Genomic DNA, 23,441 nt, shown 5'->3' with positions numbered 1-23,441 from the left:
GCTATTGAAAAAATGGGCCACTTTTTTCTTTAAAATATTCACCAAAAATACAAATTTCACCGGAATCCGATGGGGACTGCTGTGTCTCATTCAGTGAGTAGAGGACCACATTCGTGACGAATTTCGAGTCAATCGGTCAAAAGACGACCGTAACCCTAACCCTAGCTCCATAACCCTAACCCTAACCCTAACCCTAATGCCAGCCTTAAGGCAGTCTCATGAAACATTGTCTCTTTTCACTAAAATATTCACCAAAAATACAAATTTCACCGGAATCCGATGGGGACTGCTGTGTCTCGTTCAGCCAGTATAGGAGCACATTTGGGAGCGATTTCGAGTCAATCGGTCCAAAGACCTGGAAGCTATTGAAAAAATGGGCCACTTTTTTCTCTAAAATATTCACCAAAAATACAAATTTCACCGGAATCCGATGGGGACTGCTGTGTCTCGTTCAGCCAGTATAGGAGCACATTTGGGAGCGATTTCGAGTCAATCGGTCCAAAGACCTGGAAGCTATTGAAAAAATGGGCCACTTTTTTCTTTAAAATATTCACCAAAAATACAAATTTCACCGGAATCCGATGGGGACTGCTGTGTCTCGTTCAGCGAGTAGAGGACCACATTCGTGACGAATTTCGAGTCAATCGGTCAAAAGACGACCGTAACCCTAACCCTAGCTCCATAACCCTAACCCTAACCCTAACCCTAATGCCAGCCTTAAGGCAGTCTCATGAAACATTGTCTCTTTTCACTAAAATATTCACCAAAAATACAAATTTCACCGGAATCCGATGGGGACTGCTGTGTCTCGTTCAGCCAGTATAGGAGCACATTTGGGAGCGATTTCGAGTCAATCGGTCCAAAGACCTGGAAGCTATTGAAAAAATGGGCCACTTTTTTCTTTAAAATATTCACCAAAAATACAAATTTCACCGGAATCCGATGGGGACTGCTGTGTCTCGTTCAGCCAGTATAGGAGCACATTTGGGAGCGATTTCGAGTCAATCGGTCCAAAGACCTGGAAGCTATTGAAAAAATGGGCCACTTTTTTCTTTAAAATATTCACCAAAAATACAAATTTCACCAGAATCCGATGGGGACTGCTGTGTCTCATTCAGCGAGTAGAGGACCACATTCGTGACGAATTTCGAGTCAATCGGTCAAAAGACGACCGTAACCCTAACCCTAGCTCCATAACCCTAACCCTAACCCTAACCCTAATGCCAGCCTTAAGGCAGTCTCATGAAACATTGTCTCTTTTCACTAAAATATTCACCAAAAATACAAATTTCACCGGAATCCGATGGGGACTGCTGTGTCTCGTTCAGCCAGTATAGGAGCACATTTGGGAGCGATTTCGAGTCAATCGGTCCAAAGACCTGGAAGCTATTGAAAAAATGGGCCACTTTTTTCTTTAAAATATTCACCAAAAATACAAATTTCACCGGAATCCGATGGGGACTGCTGTGTCTCATTCAGCGAGTAGAGGACCACATTCGTGACGAATTTCGAGTCAATCGGTCAAAAGACGACCGTAACCCTAACCCTAGCTCCATAACCCTAACCCTAACCCTAACCCTAATGCCAGCCTTAAGCCAGTCTCATGAAACATTGTCTCTTTTCACTGAAATATTCACCAAAAATACAAATTTCACCGGAATCCGATGGGGACTGCTGTGTCTCGTTCAGCCAGTATAGGAGCACATTTGGGAGCGATTTCGAGTCAATCGGTCCAAAGACCTGGAAGCTATTGAAAAAATGGGCCACTTTTTTCTTTAAAATATTCACCAAAAATACAAATTTCACCGGAATCCGATGGGGACTGCTGTGTCTCGTTCAGCCAGTATAGGAGCACATTTGGGAGCGATTTCGAATCAATCGGTCCAAAGACCTGGAAGCTATTGAAAAAATGGGCCACTTTTTTCTTTAAAATATTCACCAAAAATACAATTTTCACCGGAATCCGATGGGGACTGCTGTGTCTCGTTCAGCCAGTATAGGAGCACATTTGGGAGCGATTTCGAGTCAATCGGTCCAAAGACCTGGAAGCTATTGAAAAAATGGGCCACTTTTTTCTTTAAAATATTCACCAAAAATACAAATTTCACCGGAATCCGATGGGGACTGCTGTGTCTCATTCAGCGAGTAGAGGACCACATTCGTGACGAATTTCGAGTCAATCGGTCAAAAGACGACCTCAACCCTAACCCTAGCTCCATAACCCTAACCCTAACCCTAACCCTAATGCCAGCCTTAAGGCAGTCTCATGAAACATTGTCTCTTTTCACTAAAATATTCACCAAAAATACAAATTTCACCGGAATCCGATGGGGACTGCTGTGTCTCATTCAGCGAGTAGAGGACCACATTCGTGACGAATTTCGAGTCAATCGGTCAAAAGACGACCGTAACCCTAACCCTAGCTCCATAACCCTAACCCTAACCCTAACCCTAATGCCAGCCTTAAGGCAGTCTCATGAAACATTGTCTCTTTTCACTAAAATATTCACCAAAAATACAAATTTCACCGGAATCCGATGGGGACTGCTGTGTCTCGTTCAGCCAGTATAGGAGCACATTTGGGAGCGATTTCGAGTCAATCGGTCCAAAGACCTGGAAGCTATTGAAAAAATGGGCCACTTTTTTCTTTAAAATATTCACCAAAAATACAAATTTCACCGGAATCCAATGGGGACTGCTGTGTCTCATTCAGCGAGTAGAGGACCACATTCGTGACGAATTTCGAGTCAATCGGTCAAAAGACGACCGTAACCCTAACCCTAGCTCCATAACCCTAACCCTAACCCTAACCCTAATGCCAGCCTTAAGGCAGTCTCATGAAACATTGTCTCTTTTCACTAAAATATTCACCAAAAATACAAATTTCACCGGAATCCGATGGGGACTGCTGTGTCTCGTTCAGCCAGTATAGGAGCACATTTGGGAGCGATTTCGAGTCAATCGGTCCAAAGACCTGGAAGCTATTGAAGAAATGGGCCACTTTTTTCTCTAAAATATTCACCAAAAATACAAATTTCACTGGAATCCGATGGGGACTGCTGTGTCTCGTTCAGCCAGTATAGGAGCACATTTGGGAGCGATTTCGAGTCAATCGGTCCAAAGACCTGGAAGCTATTGAAAAAATGGGCCACTTTTTTCTTTAAAATATTCACCAAAAATACAAATTTCACCGGAATCCGATGGGGACTGCTGTGTCTCATTCAGCGAGTAGAGGACCACATTCGTGACGAATTTCGAGTCAATCGGTCAAAAGACGACCGTAACCCTAACCCTAGCTCCATAACCCTAACCCTAACCCTAACCCTAATGCCAGCCTTAAGGCAGTCTCATGAAACATTGTCTCTTTTCACTAAAATATTCACCAAAAATACAAATTTCACCGGAATCCGATGGGGACTGCTGTGTCTCGTTCAGCCAGTATAGGAGCACATTTGGGAGCGATTTCGAGTCAATCGGTTCAAAGACCTGGAAGCTATTGAAAAAATGGGCCACTTTTTTCTCTAAAATATTCACCAAAAATACAAATTTCACCGGAATCCGATGGGGACTGCTGTGTCTCGTTCAGCCAGTATAGGAGCACATTTGGGAGCGATTTCGAGTCAATCGGTCCAAAGACCTGGAAGCTATTGAAAAAATGGGCCACTTTTTTCTTTAAAATATTCACCAAAAATACAAATTTCACTGGAATCCGATGGGGACTGCTGTGTCTCATTCAGCGAGTAGAGGACCACATTCGTGACGAATTTCGAGTCAATCGGTCAAAAGACGACCGTAACCCTAACCCTAGCTCCATAACCCTAACCCTAACCCTAACCCTAATGCCAGCCTTAAGGCAGTCTCATGAAACATTGTCTCTTTTCACTAAAATATTCACCAAAAATACAAATTTCACCGGAATCCGATGGGGACTGCTGTGTCTCGTTCAGCCAGTATAGGAGCACATTTGGGAGCGATTTCGAGTCAATCGGTTCAAAGACCTGGAAGCTATTGAAAAAATGGGCCACTTTTTTCTCTAAAATATTCACCAAAAATACAAATTTCACCGGAATCCGATGGGGACTGCTGTGTCTCGTTCAGCCAGTATAGGAGCACATTTGGGAGCGATTTCGAGTCAATCGGTCCAAAGACCTGGAAGCTATTGAAAAAATGGGCCACTTTTTTCTTTAAAATATTCACCAAAAATACAAATTTCACTGGAATCCGATGGGGACTGCTGTGTCTCATTCAGCGAGTAGAGGACCACATTCGTGACGAATTTCGAGTCAATCGGTCAAAAGACGACCGTAACCCTAACCCTAGCTCCATAACCCTAACCCTAATGCCAGCCTTAAGGCAGTCTCATGAAACATTGTCTCTTTTCACTAAAATATTCACCAAAAATACAAATTTCACCGGAATCCGATGGGGACTGCTGTGTCTCGTTCAGCCAGTATAGGAGCACATTTGGGAGCGATTTCTAGTCAATCGGTTCAAAGACCTGGAAGCTATTGAAAAAATGGGCCACTTTTTTCTTTAAAATATTCACCAAAAATACATAAAAAGTCTTCAAACTTAAATCCATCTAAACTTTGTCCCGGGGGGTTGATGTCATGCTGCAAGTTTACAAAGTGATCTTTAGACTGAAACCAAAGGTGCTGATGAAGAGCCGACCAGGCTGAAACATCCAGGGCTAAAATACAGCCGTCTGTCAGCCAGCTGCCATTAATTTCACTTTCTTCTTTCAGACACATCTCTCTTCATAATGGTTCGTTCATTACCTCCAATAGGTGTTGCAGATTTATGCTTTGGCTTGGCTTGAGCTTAGGCTGCACTTCTTTGCCAAGATGACAGCTGGTAACACTTTAATATATAGACACGTAGGCATCGTCATTATTCAGCAGAATTAAAGGCTATTACTTTTTTTCTCCCCTCACACCCACAGATACCCCAGCTGTCCATCCGTACATGTGGACATAATCGCTGACTCCGGCTGTGTCCGAAATCGCTCCCTCGTTCCCTCATTCATTAGTTCAAACACAGAAACGCTCTGTAGGGTCCTGTCAGGTACTCTTAAATCACCTCTGTGCACCACCTTTACTTTATTAGTTTATAACGTTGATTACTAAGTGTCCCATTATCTCTGCATGTCTGCGTATATACAAACAACTTATATTAATGTTCAGTCAAAGTTTATGTGCTTGAAATATTGGTATAATGTTATCGTACTCCAATAAGTCTGAGTGGGAACTTAAATACGTTGCATAGGGAGAATATCTTTGATTTGAAGTACAGGGATGATGCTGACTTTTATAAGGTATTATGTTTGTTTGCCATTTTAGTTTAGTGTGTTGTAGCATGCTAACATTTGGCAATAATAATAAAGGCAATTCATCCAATAGTTGTTTTACAGGGTTTCTACAAGTGTATTGCAAGATCCAACCCAACCACCAGAATGAATGTTAGCTAAGTGTGTTTCTGCAAAACTACAGATGAGTTCAAGCTGTACGTTTCTTTATGTTGAAACTTTATGTTTGTTTGTCTCTTCTCACAATCCTGTGCATGGTTATGGTTAGAAATACGTCGTGGTTTGGGCGCCACAAACACGGCTGCAATGTCCCGAGGTCTCCTTGAAAATATCCAGTGGTGTCACGCTTACAAATGCAGCAACGCAGAGTTGAACTGCGGTCGCCCGTTTGGGAGCTTCGTCACCTGTAACTAACTAGTTCAGGCTGTTAGTAGATGAATAAATAATTGCTACTACTCCTCAAGACCCAAGTTTCATGTCTTCATTAAAAAATAGTGTTAAATAAAAAACACCTTTAAATATAAATAGAAAATAATCTTGTCATAATCTTGTGAGAGTAGGCTCAGTGGCTTATAAAGATGATTCTGCCTGCTTTTATTACAAATGTAATGTTTTGTTTCTGAGGTGTGCCGTGGTATGAATGTTGACGAGTATCATAGGGTCGACATTTACTTAACCCAGAATTTAATTTTTGTTTTATCCAATTAAAGGTCATTGAAACTAATAATAATTGTTTGATTCTGTGAAACTGTTTTATGGGAAGATTATCGTACCGTGAAAATGTCATACCTGTGCAGCCCGACTGAAGATAGAGACGAGTCTTTCCTTCATTTTCAGCACTGACCTGAAGTCTTATTCTGGGTGCTCACAGATGTGTGTGTGTTAGTGTGAGTCTGGATGGGAGGGTGATGTCCTTGTTTGAAACCCTGCAGGCTGCTCTTCAGATGAAATGGCACACAAGTGACTGCCTCCGAGCTCACATGCCAGTCAAACTCTGCAGTCAGACCTGAGAACGGGGAGAGAGGGAAGAAATGGATGAGGGGAATAAGTTTGGAGGTGTGAAGGAGGTGAAGGAGGAGGAGGAGGTGGAGGAGGAGGAGGCGTGAGGGGAACTGATGGAATTGGAGCTACAGTAGCTGAGCCACTGCCTCTGATTGCAGCTCCTGATAAAGAAAAGTATCAGATAGGCAATCAGAGTTGTGGCCTGAGAGGATTTGAAATTTTTGGTGGACTATGGATTGGTCCACCTGTTTATCTGTTCGCCTATCTTTGAGAGGGCAGATGGGATTCTGACAGAGCTCGGGAGAATGATACGAACGATAGGAACACAAGTGCGAGGCTAAAAACAGAGCTGTAGGCTGAAACTAACAGGGGTTAGCCAAGCAAACACACACGGGAGACGGCCGAGCCAGGAGAGAGTCTGTCAAATTAATCGATTACTGTTTAACCCAAGAAGGGTAAAAATAAAAAAGTTTAAAAAAGAACAATTTCCCAGAGCCCAAGGTGAAGTCTTCAAATAAAAATAATAAATAACAGTGATGTCACGATTTCGATTCAAAATCTAAAAATAATGGAAACGAGCTTTCAATTTCAACAGAACAGAACCTGTCAAAGATCCTTTATTGGTTTGCTTGGGAAGGTAGTTTACTCGGGACAGATTTGAGAAACCGAACGTTGTAACGAACTGAATCCTGACCCCCCTACTCAGGAACAACTGATTAATCAACTGTTTAGGCAACTAATTAAAGTAACTAGCACAGCAGAATACAGCCTCAAGAATTACCATAACCTTGAGTAAAAACATGTCGTACTCAGAGAAAATAGTTTAAAAGTTGGGAGTATCTCAGAGGTAGGAAGGTACAGCACCTGTAAATCAAACCTTACTCGCGACAAGCTGACATTTACGGCATCATTCGTGGCGGGTGACATTTTACTGTAATTGCGTTGGTTTCACAGCATTAGCCTGCTCTTGTTATTGGATAGTAAAGGAAGGTCCTCACTTAAAGCCTTATTTAACAAAAGTTTGCTTCCTGACATCCCTTTGAGTGATACTTACAGGGAGATTTTCTTTGCCGAACCTTTAATAAGTAAGAATATTTTCGATTGAATCAACTCTTGTCTTTTGTCCCTTCCCGCAGAGCGTGTTCACTCTCCTGTTGGGTCCTTTCACCTTCTTCAGCGCCCAGAAGACCAAATATCTTCAGATTCTCACCTCACTCATGCGCTGGATTGGTAAGAATAAAATATTCCTACAATACTTCCTGTTTAGTATTCAGTTCATCGTCCAACATGGGGTCTGTCTTTGCCTTTCACTGTTCTCAGTTTGCTCTGTTTGGTTTCCTCGCCCTCTTTTTCTGCCTCCTCTTTTTTCACCAACATATATTTCCATTTTCTCGGTGTCTCCCCCCATTTCTTTCATCTCTCCCTCCCCCGCCTGTGTGGTTGCCGTGCTCAGGTCCGTCCATCATGGTTCGGTCCTGCTCTGTGTCTTTGATTCCCATCTCCTCTCATTCCTCAGCCTGACAGCCCTGACAGCCCGTCCCAAGCTTGATTGGACCGTCACTCACAGGGCGACGGGTGAAAATAAACCGCCCGTCCTGGGTCCGCGCTTAAAATCACAACACCACTGAATCATGGCGCTCCCGCCACCCCCGCACAGCCGCACGCTAGCTCGCATAAACAACACACAAACACAGCAGCATCCACACTGTCCACCCTCTGCAGGGCTAAATAACACGGGTGGTTCAGCTGCACCTTTCACTCCTCTTCATCTGTCTTCAGCCTCCTCTGGCAGCCTGAGGAATTTGATTGGTGTTGTCTCTTTTGCAGGGCTCTTTACAACGATGGCTAATGATTCAAAATGGCTGCAGTGGAAACTCTGTGGTTCCCTCTTGTATCTGACAGATCCAACAGCCGCTAAAATTAGATTTTGTCTTTTAAAATCTCAAAGAAAATCACAATCAAGTTTATTTTTGAGGAGAGGCAAACAAAAGCAGTCTTAGTCTGAGTCACCAGGTTTTAAACGCTTTGATGAACGTCGGTCATGTTATAAAAGGCAAAGCAGAAAACATGCAGAGAGCAGACAACCATCATCTTCTGCACATTTCCTCAAAGACAGTTTGAGTTGTAGATTGTTGGAAGTGTTTCTGGATGAGCTGCTTGAGGACAAGAGAAATTACTACACTGTTGTCTCCTTTCAGATATACGCATGTGTGGGTTTTTTATTTTTGGACAGCTACAAGGTGTTTGCCGTGATGTGAAGCGGTGTTCTGCTCTCAAAAGCACTTTAACGCTCTGTAGCAAGTGGCTGCCTGTATCCCGGAAAACTCCCCTGTTTACATGTGGATCACAAACTGTGCTTATAAATCAAATGTTAGACAGTCTGCTCCACTCCAGATCTGCCTTTGTAGTGTCAGACTCTCCCCTGCAGGCTGGAGAGGTGGCGGTGAAAGATTTATAGTTTGCTTTTTCACTGAAAACGCTGGTTTGGACATGACTGATGAATTCAAGCTGATCACAGGCGCTGTTCTCTAAATAAGAAAGATGCTAACACTGGTATCACCACATATACAAGTACATTTTTTTTAAAGGAGAGCTTTTATGCTCATTTCCAGCTCTCAGGGCTAAACTAGAGTAGCTCTGCATTATTCACAGTTAAATAAATTCATTATTTATCTTATACTGGCCCTTTTCTGCAGCCCCTGAGTTGACCCTCTGTCTGAAATACTGTTTTAGCTTGTATTTCTTTAAGGCCTCCCGCCCTAAAAGCCCACTGTCTTCTGATTTGTCAAACTTTATGAAGCCTGCCAGAGGTCAGCACCCACAGATCAGACAGTGACGTGAGCGCCACCTCATTCTGTTGCCGCTGTCCTGATGGCATGCGATAGCCGGGCTTCACTGATTGCTCAGTAAAAGCACAACTTCATAAATGTATTCACTGATTTTGGTGAAACTGGATCATATTTTATGGAGAAAATGAGTTGGTGATTTACAGACGTTTCTACAGCTAGTTAGCTCAGTTAGCAACTATAGCTAGCATCATTTTAGGTAGCAGAGAGATGTTTAGATTTTGACTGCCTGAAGGAGGAGGTTTTCATGCCCAGTGTGGGGGGGGATCGGCCTAATCGGACCACTAACTGCATGGCTAACTGAGCTAACTTGTTAACAGCAGCTAACATTACAATTTTTAGCAGTTAGCAGTAGAGGTGGGTGACAAAATCAAGGTTTAAGGGCCCTGGGGACACAGCAGGGAGAGTCGGCTAACTGGACTGCTAACTGTATGGCTAACAGAGCTAACAGCAGCTAAAAATCCATTTTCAATAAACTCTGGCGTGAAGAAAATAACCGTGCCGAGTCTGTTTTACCTCAAGAATAGATTCTGAAAAAAAAAAAAAGATTACCACCACTAGTTAGCAGTCCATTTTAGCAAAAAGTAAATCTATCTATCAATCAAGAAAGTAAATAACTGAGTTCACGCAGGGCAGCGGGGTGACACCAGCTGGAAAACCAGAAAATATTTTCTCTATAAAAAATCCTCCAGATTAGAGTCGGGACCTGCTAGTAAATCTGGTACGAATACATGGATTGGCTCGCCCTGTACTTCATGTGCTGTGCTGTGCATGAAGCAAATGACTAATAAACAAGTTAGCAACGAAATGACATCAAATCATGAAAGTAGAACAAAAAGGCCTGACACTTGGTGTTTCACTCTACGTTATATATATTACAGAAAACAAGGAGCTTTTGAAATATACCTCATTTATCTGCTCAGCTCAGTTTGTTTTGAGTCCCTGGATCTTTGGATATATTTTATTTAGAAGCACTGACACTGAAAACTCTGCAGACGTACGACCCCACCTGCCCTCCTGACCATTACTCACCACTCCCCGGCTACACCTGCAGTCACCTGTGCTGCCCTGCGAGGCGACGTGGTGTGTTGGATGTCAGGGTTAGCAGCTGGCTGGTGTGTTGGGGCCCTACCTCCTGCCCCTCGGCTCTTGCCTTGTCACCATCGTTGCCACTCAACTGTAGTCACCTTCTCGTCCAGCGAGTCCTGTTTTTTTTGTTTTGTTTTACCTCAAACATGAGTGATGGTGTGACTGCCTGCTGCTGTGCTGCCTGTAACATGCTGTGATTTTCAATGGAGTGTCCATTAGCTCGGGTCAGTGTGACACCGCTTTTACAACCCAGAAATCCTGACTGCAGTAATTTGGTCTTTTTTATTTTTTTCCAGCCGTGCCGCTTAATTGTTCCTTAATTAAAATGGAAAGTGGTGCAAAGGGCAGCGTTAGGGCTCAGGCCATCTGCTAACATTTTAGTTGGTCAACATCTTACTACAGTTATCAGCACCCAGCGGGTAATTGCCTGAAGGTGTCACCTCTGATATCTGAGACACTAGAGATCAGTTGTTTACCAGCTTTGTTCTGACATGTTCAAAATAAAACACATAAAGACGAGGAGCGTGCTACAGTTCAGGGCAACAAAGCAGGGCTGCAACTAACGACTTTTTACATCCTGGCTTAATCTGCCGAATATTGTTTAATCTATAAAATGTAAAATCAAATGCTGAGACCAAAGTGAAATCTTCAAATTACTTCTTTTGTCCAACCACTAGTGTGAAACCCAAAGACTCTTCATTTACTGTCAGAAATGACAAAGAAAAGCTGCAAATGTTTGATGTTTTTACTTAAAAATGACTGAAAAATAGCAGTTTATATACTGGGAGTTATAACTACTTCGGTCAAGTATCCATTAAAAATGAGGACACCAACTAATTCAATATGAAAAACAACTTTTTGTCCAATCACAAGTACATTCAAGAAGCATTCATACCTCGCCAAGGCTGCTTAATCCCTTCAGATGTCTTCTTTTGTCCAACCAACAGTCCAAAACCCTAAGACTCACAAAGAAAAGCAGCAAATCCTCACATTTAAGAAGCTGGAACCAGAAAATGTTCGATAATTTTGCTAGAAAAAAGGCTGGAATGATGAACTGTTTATCAAAATAGTTGGCAAATAATTTTCTATCGATCGTTGCAGCTTTAAATCAATTTAAAGTGACTTATTTGTAACTGATTGGACTACAGAAGCATTTTACAGGTCAAGTTTGATATGACAAAAAACACAATCATAGTGACTCATAGTAACCTTCGTTGCATCTCTTTAATAAAGGCATAAAATATGGCTTCTAAAATACATCAAAGAATAAATCAGTAAATAAAGAGAAACTTGCCATGTGAGCCATATTTCTATAAGACTCAAACACCGTCCACTTCAACCAGCCGTCATTCATTTCCTCTTTTGAATTTTCAAGAGCTTGTTAACCTTTTCAGTCGATCATTTCAGTGATGTATAATAACGAGCCAAAATCTTGTATATTTAAGATGCGAATGGAGCTGCTTATAACGCACATCATTACTCACTGCAGCACATTAACATTAACCTTTAGGATAAAACATTATTTGCAAGGGGGGTGCAGCATTGGCAGGTCGAAATGAGGAGCCGTCATGCACAAATTAGCAATAACGATTCATGTTAGCTAGCTAGTTAGTAAGCTGCCAAGACATTAGCAAACTAGTAGCGATTGTTTTATGCTTGTTGCTATGAAGAGCAGCAGCTGGGCAGCTAGGAGGGACTGCAACAGCTGAAGAAGTCGGCTTGTTTACCAGGGAAACTACAAATCACAATCCACGGTATGAGCACCATCGCTTAACACCAGAGGAGAAAGAGAAAATGAGAAGCTACCGAGCGGAGCGATCACAGTGATCGGTCTTAACACTTCACCCTCAGCCTCTATCCCAACAAGAATTGGGACAACCTAACCTCACTCTTGTAAACAAGCTCAGGAAGGATACGACAGAAAGAAAATGAAGGACACCGGATAGAAATCTTTAACTTTCCTCTGAAGTAAATGTGACAGTTGCTCTCGGGGAAGCACAGGATCCATATGTCACTCACTCAACAGTTAATATAGACAGTAACCCCTCCGAGGCTCCATACAGCTCTCCGTCCAATCCCTGGAGAGACGGACCGAAGTGATTAATACTCGTTTACTGAGCGAGGAGGCTGTTAACTTATTCCCTTCCTCTCATACCACTCAATATCAATTAGAGGAGCTCTCTGCTCCTGTCACAGTTGAGGAGGGTGGTCTCCTGGAGAGCTGATAACGATCCGCGCTGCTTTCATCGGGCAGGCGGCAGGAAATGAAGAGGCTGACTCTAACAGGTTGAAACAGTATTTACTTTTCCACGCACTTATCGACTTAATGTAATCATTAACTCCATTTCACATCTCCTTTGTATTTATATTGTCTGCTGTAGTGTTGGTTTGGGTTAACTTTTCATAAATGTGGCTTGTTTTCAGTGTTTCCCCTCTTTGGATTGTAGTAGTGTAGAGAGAGAAGTCGGAGTCGTGTTGGTTTGATGGGTCATGAACAGGATTTTCCCCCAGGAGGCCGGGGTCTTGACGTTAAAGAGTCTTTTTCTGTTGATCAGTGTAAAAAATACACTTTAAATCCTCTTTACTTCCATTTTATACAACAATAAAGCATGAAAACTATCAAGGGGACTGAATCATTTTTGCAGGCGCTGTACTTAAAAGTACAGTTTATATAAAAAACAAAAAGGTTTATTTCCCCGTTTATATTTTATTTGAGAGCACTCAAACATTTAACGGTCAAATAATATTTTTTTTTATCATCGAAACTTCAAAGTAACCGACCTGAGTGTGATAAACTGAATATATATGTGAAATATAGTAAACGGCACCATTTTTCCTCCTCTGCAGCAGGAAAACACAACTGTTAGTTAAAGAGTCGTATCTTCAGTGATCCGTTGGCCTCGCAATCCATCTAATGCTCTTAGTTTACTACAACATCGTATACGGAGGTAAGAGAGCGCCCGCGGGGATGTTCACAGCTGCCCGCTGCCATTTGAAACGGGTGAGGGAGGGAGATATTGTTTTTCTGAAGGTCAGGGGGACTCTGGTGGCCGGTTGAGTGGAAAGTTCAGTTTGTCCAGAGCGTGCGGCTCACAGGGGAGCAGGTGAAATATGAGCAGCTCTTAATGAACCGAACAGCAGAAACACAGTTCAGAGGTCCAGAGAAATTACACTTAAGGGGGGGAAAGCCTCATCATTCCTGTTCTGTCAGTCTGTGACGCTCCTGTTGTCAAGCAAGGACTAAACCATCACACTTCTGTTGAGCGTAACTAAACAGTAGCCGTTCTGCCGCCGCCCTCCACCCCGGCTCTGTATCGATGTGTCTTTGCGTAATGAGAGGTTTGACTTCCTGCTGAGATGAGTTCCTGCGTGATTAGAGGAATGTTTGGTCAATGTCTGCTTTGGTTGGGGAACACGATCAATCGGATCTATACCCAGTAACTAAGCTTTTAATTATGGTCAGTGACCTCTGAGTCGTGTTTATCTCAGAGGTGCCTTCATCCCATTAAAAGACTGTGACTCAAGGGAGGAATTAAAGCTGTGGCTTCGAGCATTCGTTTTTAAGAGAAGCTATTTGTTCGTACTTGCCTCTAACTTGGCTTTAACCCTGTGCAAACGTCTCGGGCAGAGACAAAAACTGACACCTGAGATTTCCGTCTCTCCTCTGTATGTTATTGCCTCATTCACTAACAAGTGTGGCCTTTTAAGTGCTTTATTTAAAGGTGCAATCTGTGTCAAATAGTAGCTGAAATTAGTTTTGACATTATGTGGAAGACATCTATGTATTGTGCTGCAGACAGTTGGCCAGTTCTTATATATCGATAGTAAATTGTTTATTTTGTTGGGATGAACAGATGATGTGAAATTCTGGGCGAGATCTGTTATTTATCACCCATCTTGTGCCAAAGAAATCTTCATTATAAAAACAATAACTGAACTGTTTTTAAAGAAATTCAGCTCTTAAAGCTCACAAATGCCTCATCAAACCCTCCTCGCATGAAAAGTCTTCTTTTTTTAGCTGCTCTACAGCTACCTTGAATGAATTTGCCAGCAAAAATGGATGTGACACAACAGATAAACATCAGTGAATGACATCTTTTTTGCCGACAGCAGTCAACATGGCAAATACCAGGTGATACTGATGTATTATTCCCAACCAACAGTCTTAGTCTTTCTAATGAGGAGCGAGCATCTGCGGCCAGCGTCTTTTTTTCTGAGCGCTACGCCGCTCCAAGTTTTCATAAAAGGTGCTGGTGATGACACTGTGACTTTTTCTTTTTCCTGGCCTAAGCGAATGTCATGTCATGTACCCACATCCTCCTCGCTCTCATGTCCTGATGTCAGATGAAATACAAACAGATAGTAAACCGCAAAGGGGCGTGTTGATCAAGATATTGTTGTCATAGAGACAAAAGGCACGAGCAGCTTTTAGTCTCTCAGCACACCTGAGTGCACTGAAAAAGAGCATTAGTTTACAGTGACATGAAACAGACAAGCAGGAAACATTTAAAGACGGTGGAACCAGAGAAGTTTTTCTTAATAAATTACCCAAACACTGAATAAGTTATCAGACCTTTCGTACATTAATTTTCAGTCAATTGATCAATTGTTCGAGCACTAGATATTTTAGTCTTACCCAACAATAAGACGATTCTTTAAAGTATTTTCATCATGACACTTAAATGCGCATCGATCTCAATCAAAACAACAACAGCTGGCTGTAATGCATCATTATCTTGAATAAAATCATATATTTCTTGGGGTGTGAACAACACAAGTCATTTCAGACATTTTAATGTGGACATGGTGCATATTAAATCTTTATATAAACAGAGCAACAATAAAAATACTGTTGTATCAACCTCATCTCTTCAGTGGATCTCAGATGAGAGGAGGACGTATGATTGAATAAATATCATGAAGCACAATCGTACCTTTTTTTTTCTCCTAAAGGTGTGAATTGTTCCATTGTTCCCCGTCTCGCATCTTACAGAGACGAGATGGTGGATAACGTACTAAAATCTCAGAGCTCCGGCTGAGTGAGTGGGCTAATTGATGTTTTCACGAAGCTGTTGGATGGTGTCGTGGAGTTTTGGCTGGCTCATCCCTGTGAACCGGAGCTGCAGTGTGGAGTGCTAAACAGTGGACCGACTGCTGTGCCGCTCTGTGCTGTGTTTACTGATAGCTCTATCTGAGATCACACAACTTGTTACGAGGCAAGGCAGCCTCTTATCACCCAGTCGCCCACCAAACGCAGCGGCGGAGGGCCCCCGCGAGCGCCGGTCGTGATGCGTTTGAAGTCATCGAGCTCTACCACAGTTTAAAAATCCTGAGACCTTGGTGAGAGCTGGGCTAAGGGCCAGGGCTACTAATTGCTGAAGAGATTATCCAAGGAGTGCTCAAGGAGTGTCTTTCTTAATTAATGATGGGATGATTGCTGTGCTCTAAACCCACTGGAGGGGGAGATGTTTAAATTGGCAAACAAGATGAGAAAACAGTTGTGCAGCATCACCGCAACCTTACCTTGTGTTTGAAATGCCGTCACATGAAAGCACAGCTGAGGAAGTCCTTGACCTTCTCGCTATCATCAATGAATTGCTCACGTTTAAGTGTCCCAAGTCATTCCCCTCCGAGGAGCCAGACCCCCCAACTTGCAGCTTTCTCGTGCTCCGTCGCACTTGAGATTGATCACCTCTCACCTCCTACCATTTTCTCCTCATTAATTGAGTCCAGGAATCCCATCTCCTCTGAGATAACCGCTGAAGAATCCTTCTCCGTGCTCGCTCAATGACTCCTTGGAGCTTTGAGAGTGTGTGCCAGCCTTGGCTTAACAGCAACAGCTTTGTTTGCTACCAGTGAGAATACGGCTGTACGAGCCTCCTCTGGAGGGTTGTTAAGTTGAAGCATTCCTCACAAGGTCATTGCCATCCCCATCTAGGTAGAATAAATCACAGGCTGCAAGATGGACGGCCGCTAGTTATGTTGACGTGATATGTGGCTGTTTGACACCTGCTCAATTTACTCAGATCCTGTTGTCGCGTGTCAAGTGTACTGGGGAGTATTGCCGGGACCCGGCGTGTCAATTTGAAAGTGCACGTAATCACCAGATCCTGACAGACATCTGCAGAGGTGACCGGCTCGTCCCATCAGAACGGATGAGGTTTGGGTGGGTGACATACGAATGTGTGAGATGAGACTTCATCAGCGAGTCAGTGACATCTTTTAAAGGGGCTTTATCATCCTGTCAATGTATAATAAGAAGGGAGACTATAAAGAAAGGCACATGCAATAATGGCTGTAAGAAGAGATGATAAGTTTAGATTAAAACAGAATGTCAGGCTGACGTATATTTCGTTTGTACGTGTTACAGGTTTCAATGTACGTTAGCATCGCCCTGTTTCCCTCGACAAAGAGCCGATGGGAGGTATGGGATAGTTTACAATATTGAAGATAAGATAATGAAAACCAATTTTATGACTTTTGAAGCCTAAATGAAATCACCGAAAGCAAAAATCTAAAGCCATATGATATGCGACTTCAACGTCAAAGGAGCGTATATGCCCGTCCTAGAGCCTACAACAGCCAATGAGTGATCGCGTAGACCAGTGACCCACTCTGCCTTCTTCTTCCTCTCTCCTGAGCCATTTACACGCCAGCCTCCAGATGATTAATGCATCATGTAGCCAATGAGATTTCAAATCCAACAATATATAGTTTATATACGTTTACATTAAAGCCCTAAATTGGAAATTATGCAAGTTTTTGTAGTTTTAAGTGTTTTGCTCTTTGACTAGGCTGTTTTTCCACCTCAGCACTTGTTTTTAACTATTTTATATGCACAAAGTTGGTGTAAATAAGGAAACAAATAACTTAAATAAGTTTTTTCCCCTGTTACTCTAAGGCATGGGTATTTTGAGGTCACAAAAAAGTGCAGATTAACCAAAAACCCGTTGACTTAGGGTATTGGAAGCTCAGAAATGCAAACTTATTTCTGGGTTTTAAGACTCATTGCTGCTAAACTCTTTTCATCTTTAGATTCAGGGTTTCCCTTAATTAATTTATGTCTCATAAAACAGTGATCAAAGCTCAAGATGGCCCCCCCTCAAATTGTTTTAGTCCATCCAACAGTCCCAAAGATCATCAATTTACAATAATATATAAGACACGAGCAGGAAATCCTCATTTTCCATCTAGATAGCATTTTTCCCCTCGACTAAGGCCTGGAGAGGCATTATGAGAGGGGAGACTATAAAGTAAGGGCAGGTGATAATAGCTGTGAGAAGAGATGACGAGTTCATTTTGTACGTGCTGCTGATTTCAATATACTTTGTGATAATCACTGAATAATGCGTCTGAATGTCTCTTACATCAGTCATGTGACCTGGGAGGCTGTGGTGAATTTACCATGTAAATAAAGAACCACACTCTGTTTCCTCGGTCCTTCGAAGCTGATATGCTCTTATTTCAGTTGAGATTCATCGCTGTAGATGAGCGCGATAAAATTGTCACGGGCCGACGTGATTTGCCCGCCTCGTGTGGGCGCGATGCAGCTGAGAGTCGGTGACAAATGAGCACATTATGAAACGCTTCATTCTCGTGGCTTTGTTCCTGGTTGTTCAGCTCCTCTCTACCATCTGATTGACTTTCAATTTCTTTGAGAAATAAGGGGTTAGTTCCTGTGTCTTAAGTAAGATAAATGAGATCTCTGCCGGCGATTAGCATAAACCTTCGAGAATTGTGGGGCAGGAAGAAAAAAAGAAATGTTATGCTTTAGATTTTGCAATTTGGACGGATTCGGTAAATTATTTAGTTAATAACCTTCATCTACATTTAACTGGGAGCGGACCAGTACGACCAGCCGTTCTGTCCTCTCTTGCAGCATCTTAATCTTGGCTTGACTTGCAGGAAGGCGCTTGTATTAGTGGCCAACCACCCTGAGGCACTCTTAATTAAAAGCCCCATGCTTGTTTCCTTCCTGCGAGCGTTGGTGTCAGAGAGGAGAAAAGCTTCCCTTTCTCCCGTCCTGCACCTTTTCTCCTCCCTCGTGTACAGCCGGCAGACAGGTGGTTCACACTTATAGCTCACATTACAGACAGGAAGGTGGGAAGAAGATGAGAGATTTGAAGGAGAAAGAAGACGGGAGGAGCAAAGGGAGCAGGCAGATGGGAAGTAGTGACGGCTCTGTCACACATTTAAGATGTTTTTTTGGGGACAGAGAAGTGGAGAGCAATGCAGGAAGGAAGTGTCTCAAACATGGCAGACGATTGGAGACTGTTGTGCCCTCAAATAACACTGAAATAATTCTCAGACTTCCTATAAAGCTGCGAGCATTAGTCGGATAATTGAGGTGTGGATCGACGAGAAAATGAACACTTAATTTGATGATAATTTCAGTCAAGCTTTTTCTGGTTTCAGCTTCTCAAGTGAGAGAATTTGCTGCTTTTATTTGTCTCACATATGACGGTAAATTAGATATAGAAAAAAGAAATGGCTGGTTGCTCGATGCAAAACAATGTAGACAAATACTTGTGTTGAGTGCTTTTGAAAAACAGGACTTCAGAAACCACAGGCACTCCAGATATAAGAAGGAAATATTAAAAAGCCTTCACTATAGTGGCTAAATCCTTAAAAAAGCCAACACGTTTCGACCACCAGGTCGTCATAAGAATACAAATAAGCCTCATTTCCTTCTTGAGACATTTATATATATATATTATATTTGCAGTGCCTGAACATCTTTAGGTTTTGGACTGAACTACGTCATCGTCAGCTCCACTGCGATTTATAGTCTTCATGGGGTCTATTTATTCCCAACAATAACGCTATTAATGAAAACAACCATGACAACAGTACCCACATTATGTCTATAGTCATTAAAACATTTGATAAAGCTTGAAAAGCACAGTAAAATATATTTTCTTGATTATATAGTCAGATATTATCTGTATTAATCTAAAAAAACAAACTTACTAGAAGAATTAACTTGTGAACATAAGTCAGAACGACCTGAAATGACAGAAATCGTCTGTAAATATCTCACAACGTGCCATTTTAATGCATTATGGTGCCACAGAGACGCCTTGGCCTTCAAATCACATTCTCACATGCAAAACTGACCATTCCCACTAAAATCATGACTCGTATCTTAATCACAATATCTGTCAAAATCCTCCAAATCAGATTTTTCTTTCACATCGTTCAGCCCTAGCCCTGGTAATTGGCAGATAAATCGATAATGAAAATAATCCTTAGTTGCAGCCCAACATCTTTGTGTCCTCGTCCTTGAAAGTTGGTCTGTTGCCCGGCTAGCTGACCTCTCTACTTCAGGGTCGGAGTGTGAGGAGGATTGCAACTCTCAGAGCTTTCCCCCTGAGCCACAGATTACATTGGACGTGAGCCAAAGATGCATTAAATATTGAACACTTGTGCAACAGGTTTACAGACTGTGGACTCTGATGTGTGTGTACATCTGCTCTGATATAAGTGTAATGAAAGTGTGAAACAAAGGAGAGGATTTGTTTCTCTGTTGCAGTTTAGATCATCTTTCCTCAGATTTATGTCCCACAGAAAACAAACAAAGGACGACGGCGACTTGCATAATTTATTGTTATCATCCGAATGCCGTCATCCATTTTCCTTGTGGATGAATACAGTCTGGATTGGATCCTCCTTTAAAGGCAGCACGATACTGGAAAAAACTGATAAAGCGATACTTTGGTTTTCTGCGATGAGGAATTTCCTCCAGATAACGTGAATATGTCATTCTAAAAAGATTTCAGGTCCTGTTTTGTTAAATTGAGCAAGATCGATTGTGGCTCACCCTGAACGCAATACGTTACATTAAACAGACGTGTCTTGTAGATTAGTCATGAAAAATAAGAACCAAGCGAGTTTCCCTTTTGTTTATCTGCTTGATTTAACATTGTAGGTCCTGCGATGTGATGCTGAAATGATTATATTGATGTATTATCGACGCTTCCTTCTTCCACATAAAGGAATTTTTTTCTCACTTTGCGAGATGGGGTTGTTTTTCGACATATTCATTAATTTCTCTCACTTTTTTAATAGCTGTGTTGGGTTTTAAAGTTAATTTCAGTGCCAAATTATCCACCAAAAGAGTCTAACAAGGCTTATGTCGTTTAACCCAAATCAAATCAAATCAACTTTATTTATAGAGCCCAAAATCACAATCACATTCACATTGCCTCAGTGGGCTTTACAATCTGTACAGTGACCGACATCCTCTGTCCTTAGACCACCCACACTAAAACATGAGACTGGTGTTTTCAGATTGTTCCTCTCTTGTTGCGCAGGTATGTTCGCTGCTTTAGTCCTTGTTGTCCTTGTTGTATTTCTGCTGTGTATCTCTTCTTATTAAATCTGACGTTGTGTTTTTCTTTGTTTCGGTCCCTCTTGATATTCTGTCTCTATAACGTACCCTCTAATAGTTCCACTTCGACTTCTCCTTATAATGTTGATATAAAACAAAAGTGGTAGTCGTCGTAATCGTGCTATTATTTCTTTATTAATCCCCTTCAGACACTTCCCCTCTTTTCCGGACACTCACCTCCGTCCTGAGCGTCTTTGTCTCGGATAGTTTCTCCTTCCCTTTTGTACCGTCCGTCCCTGATAATTGGAATGAATTTTCTCCTCCTGACATACATTAAAGTGCCACTGCAGGAGCACACAGCTACAGCTGATTAATCGAGCTTGTTTGAAACTTCCCCTCCACCCCGTTAAAGCTTTTTAACCTTTCCTAGAAACAGAAACTATTCTCGGACCTGCTGAGCCGCCCCTCTTTCAGTATTTCCATCAAAGGTCCGTCTCCTCGCAGGGAGCACAGAAGCGTACGATATAGAATCATTTCTGCATATGTGTGGCAAATTATGGTCCGAGTGGTACTTCCTAAATGTCACCCTGTGTTTAAAGGACAGCATGATGATGAAAGTTCAGGAGCTGGCTGCAGGGCTATGACTAACTCCTGGTGTCACGGGCTGATTGAGTGTGCGTTGAGGTGAGAGGGCTTTACCGGAGCCACACGACTGTCAGCCCCGTAACAGGACTGCACGCCACGCTCGGAGCTCTCCTTTAGTCACGCTCACGCTGGTCGCCAGACAGGCACCTCCAGGAATCAATTGGAGATGCGATGCGAACGGCAGGAGGTGGAGACACACAGAGAGGCTTCTCTATCTTCGCCTGGTTACAGTGACTTTACGTCAGGCTGTGAAATGTTTCCTAGTTGGGTTTTTAATACCTGATGTTTGTGGGACAAACAGCTGGAAGGCAGAATGAACTCAAAAAGTACAGATATTTGTGTCAAAACAGACTCTGAAATGTAAAAAGTCTCCCTCTGAAGCTCACGTCATATTAAATTTAATTCAAAGACTATTAAAGTTAAAGGTAGAATCAGTAGGATTTGTCCCAGCTGTTCCTGAACACACCACAAAGATAGCTGATTGTTGAGTCTCATTCCCAGGACGTCAAACAGCCACATGTTGGGTTGGTAAAGCGTCCCGAGCAGCAACAAAGAGAGAAAATAAGAAACTCTCTGCAGATACGAGACACTTACACGCCTTTTCTCCCCATTCCAGCCTCCCTCTCTGTCTGTTTACGTCTTCTTACGTCTTCTTACGTCTTTTACGTCTTTGTTTCGTCTCGCTGCATCTGCCGTGCGTGATGTGCACTGATGTGACTTGAAATCAGTCTTGTGATGGTGGGATCAGTCCAAGTAGAGTGGATGGCACGAGGCACATTCAGCGCTGTTGGCGAGCTTACACGGCGATCATTACCTGCAACAAGCCTCCCCCCCTGCCTGTTTTTCATGTGAACTTTAAGTTTCCTAATTCCTTCTCCTCTGTTGTCTCTTCGCAGCATTCACCATGATGATCATCTTGGCTCTTATCCGCATCGGTAAAGGTACCGGCGAGGGCACCCCGCCAGTCGCCACCCTCTCCGGGGTGCCCAACCTGTTCGGCGTGTGCGTCTACTCCTTCATGTGTCAACACTCCCTTCCCTCCCTGGTGACGCCCATCTCCGACAAGAAGCGCGTCGGCACCCTGGTGTTCGCAGACTACGTCCTGATCCTCGGCTTCTACGTCCTCCTCTCCTTCACCGCCATCTTCTGCTTCAAGAGCTCGCTGCTGCACGACATGTACACGCTGAACTTCACGGACAACTGTGACGTGTTGGATATCCCGTTCCTGCGCTACTTCCTGGGCCTGTTTCCAGTTTTCACCATCAGCACCAACTTCCCCATCATCGCCGTCACACTTCGCAACAACTGGAAGACCCTGTTCCACCGGGACGGGGGCACCTACCCGTGGGTGGTGGACCGCGTCGTGTTTCCTCTCATCACCCTGGTGCCCCCCGTCGTGGTGGCCTTCTGCACCCACAACTTGGAGTCCCTGGTGGGGATCACGGGAGCCTATGCTGGCACAGGGATCCAGTACATTGTCCCCGCCTGCCTTGTGTACTACGCTAGGCGCCATCTGGAGCCCGTGATGGGCAGGGATGCCGTCAACAAGCACCGGTCTCCTTTCCGCCACGCCTTCTGGGTGTGGTTTGTTTTGGTGTGGGCCGGGTCCTGCCTCATGTTTGTCACAGCCAACATCATCCTGACTGACACCAAGAAATGAGAACTCGGCGCTCTCAGAACAAATCTCTCTCTGTGTGGCCAGTCTCTTTGTTCCTGTACACGAGGCCTTACTTGCTGCTGGTTGGACAGTGTGCCTTTTAAATGGGACTTTTGTTGCATATATTAAATGTAATTAAGAGTAATTTATCAAATTTGTTAAAAGGGACCAAATGTCGAGTGTTTTTGTTCCATCGATTAAAGCTGGGACAGTGCATGACAACAATGAAAGGGAACTGAAAAGGATCATTTATTAAACGGATGTTTTGTCAACACACAGTCTGAGGTTTTCACAGGAGTTTGCACTTACACAACTTTTTAAAAACAGATCTTAAGGCTTCAAACAAACTAGTTCACAAGAAAAGTCGTACAAACTGCACAAAGTTGACTTGCTTCTGGGATTGTTGGTTGTGCAAAGTTACAAAAATTGTGGAAAGTTTGATGTTGGAAAGGGGGTGCCGGGTGATGTTTGATGATCCGACCCTCTCAAGCAGAGTTGCGCCTTGAAGGGGGAATCTGTATAATTCAACCTGGACCATATTTTTCCATGTTTTTGTAATAAGGATGA

At 42.9% G+C, this 23,441-nt stretch overlaps 1 protein-coding gene across 2 annotated transcripts in view; it reads left to right on the top strand.

The window, feature by feature from the left end:
• tmem104 (transmembrane protein 104) overlaps positions 1 to 23,148 on the top strand; it is a 114,270-nt gene extending 91,122 nt beyond the window's left edge. For both annotated transcript variants that reach the window (XM_073494542.1, XM_073494541.1), the window contains exons 9-10: positions 7,444 to 7,537; positions 22,114 to 23,148. In XM_073494542.1, the coding sequence (XP_073350643.1) occupies positions 7,444 to 7,537; positions 22,114 to 22,877 (858 nt within the window). In that variant the 3' untranslated portion in view covers positions 22,878 to 23,148. The remainder of the gene's footprint in view (positions 1 to 7,443; positions 7,538 to 22,113) is intronic.
• The last annotated feature ends 293 nt before the right edge of the window (positions 23,149 to 23,441 follow it).

The sequence above is a fragment of the Pagrus major genome, chromosome 23 (genome assembly GCF_040436345.1).
Source record: "Pagrus major chromosome 23, Pma_NU_1.0".
Taxonomy (NCBI): domain Eukaryota; kingdom Metazoa; phylum Chordata; class Actinopteri; order Spariformes; family Sparidae; genus Pagrus; species Pagrus major.
Note: the sequence above shows the minus strand (reverse complement) of the source record. Positions and strands in the feature narration are given on the sequence as shown.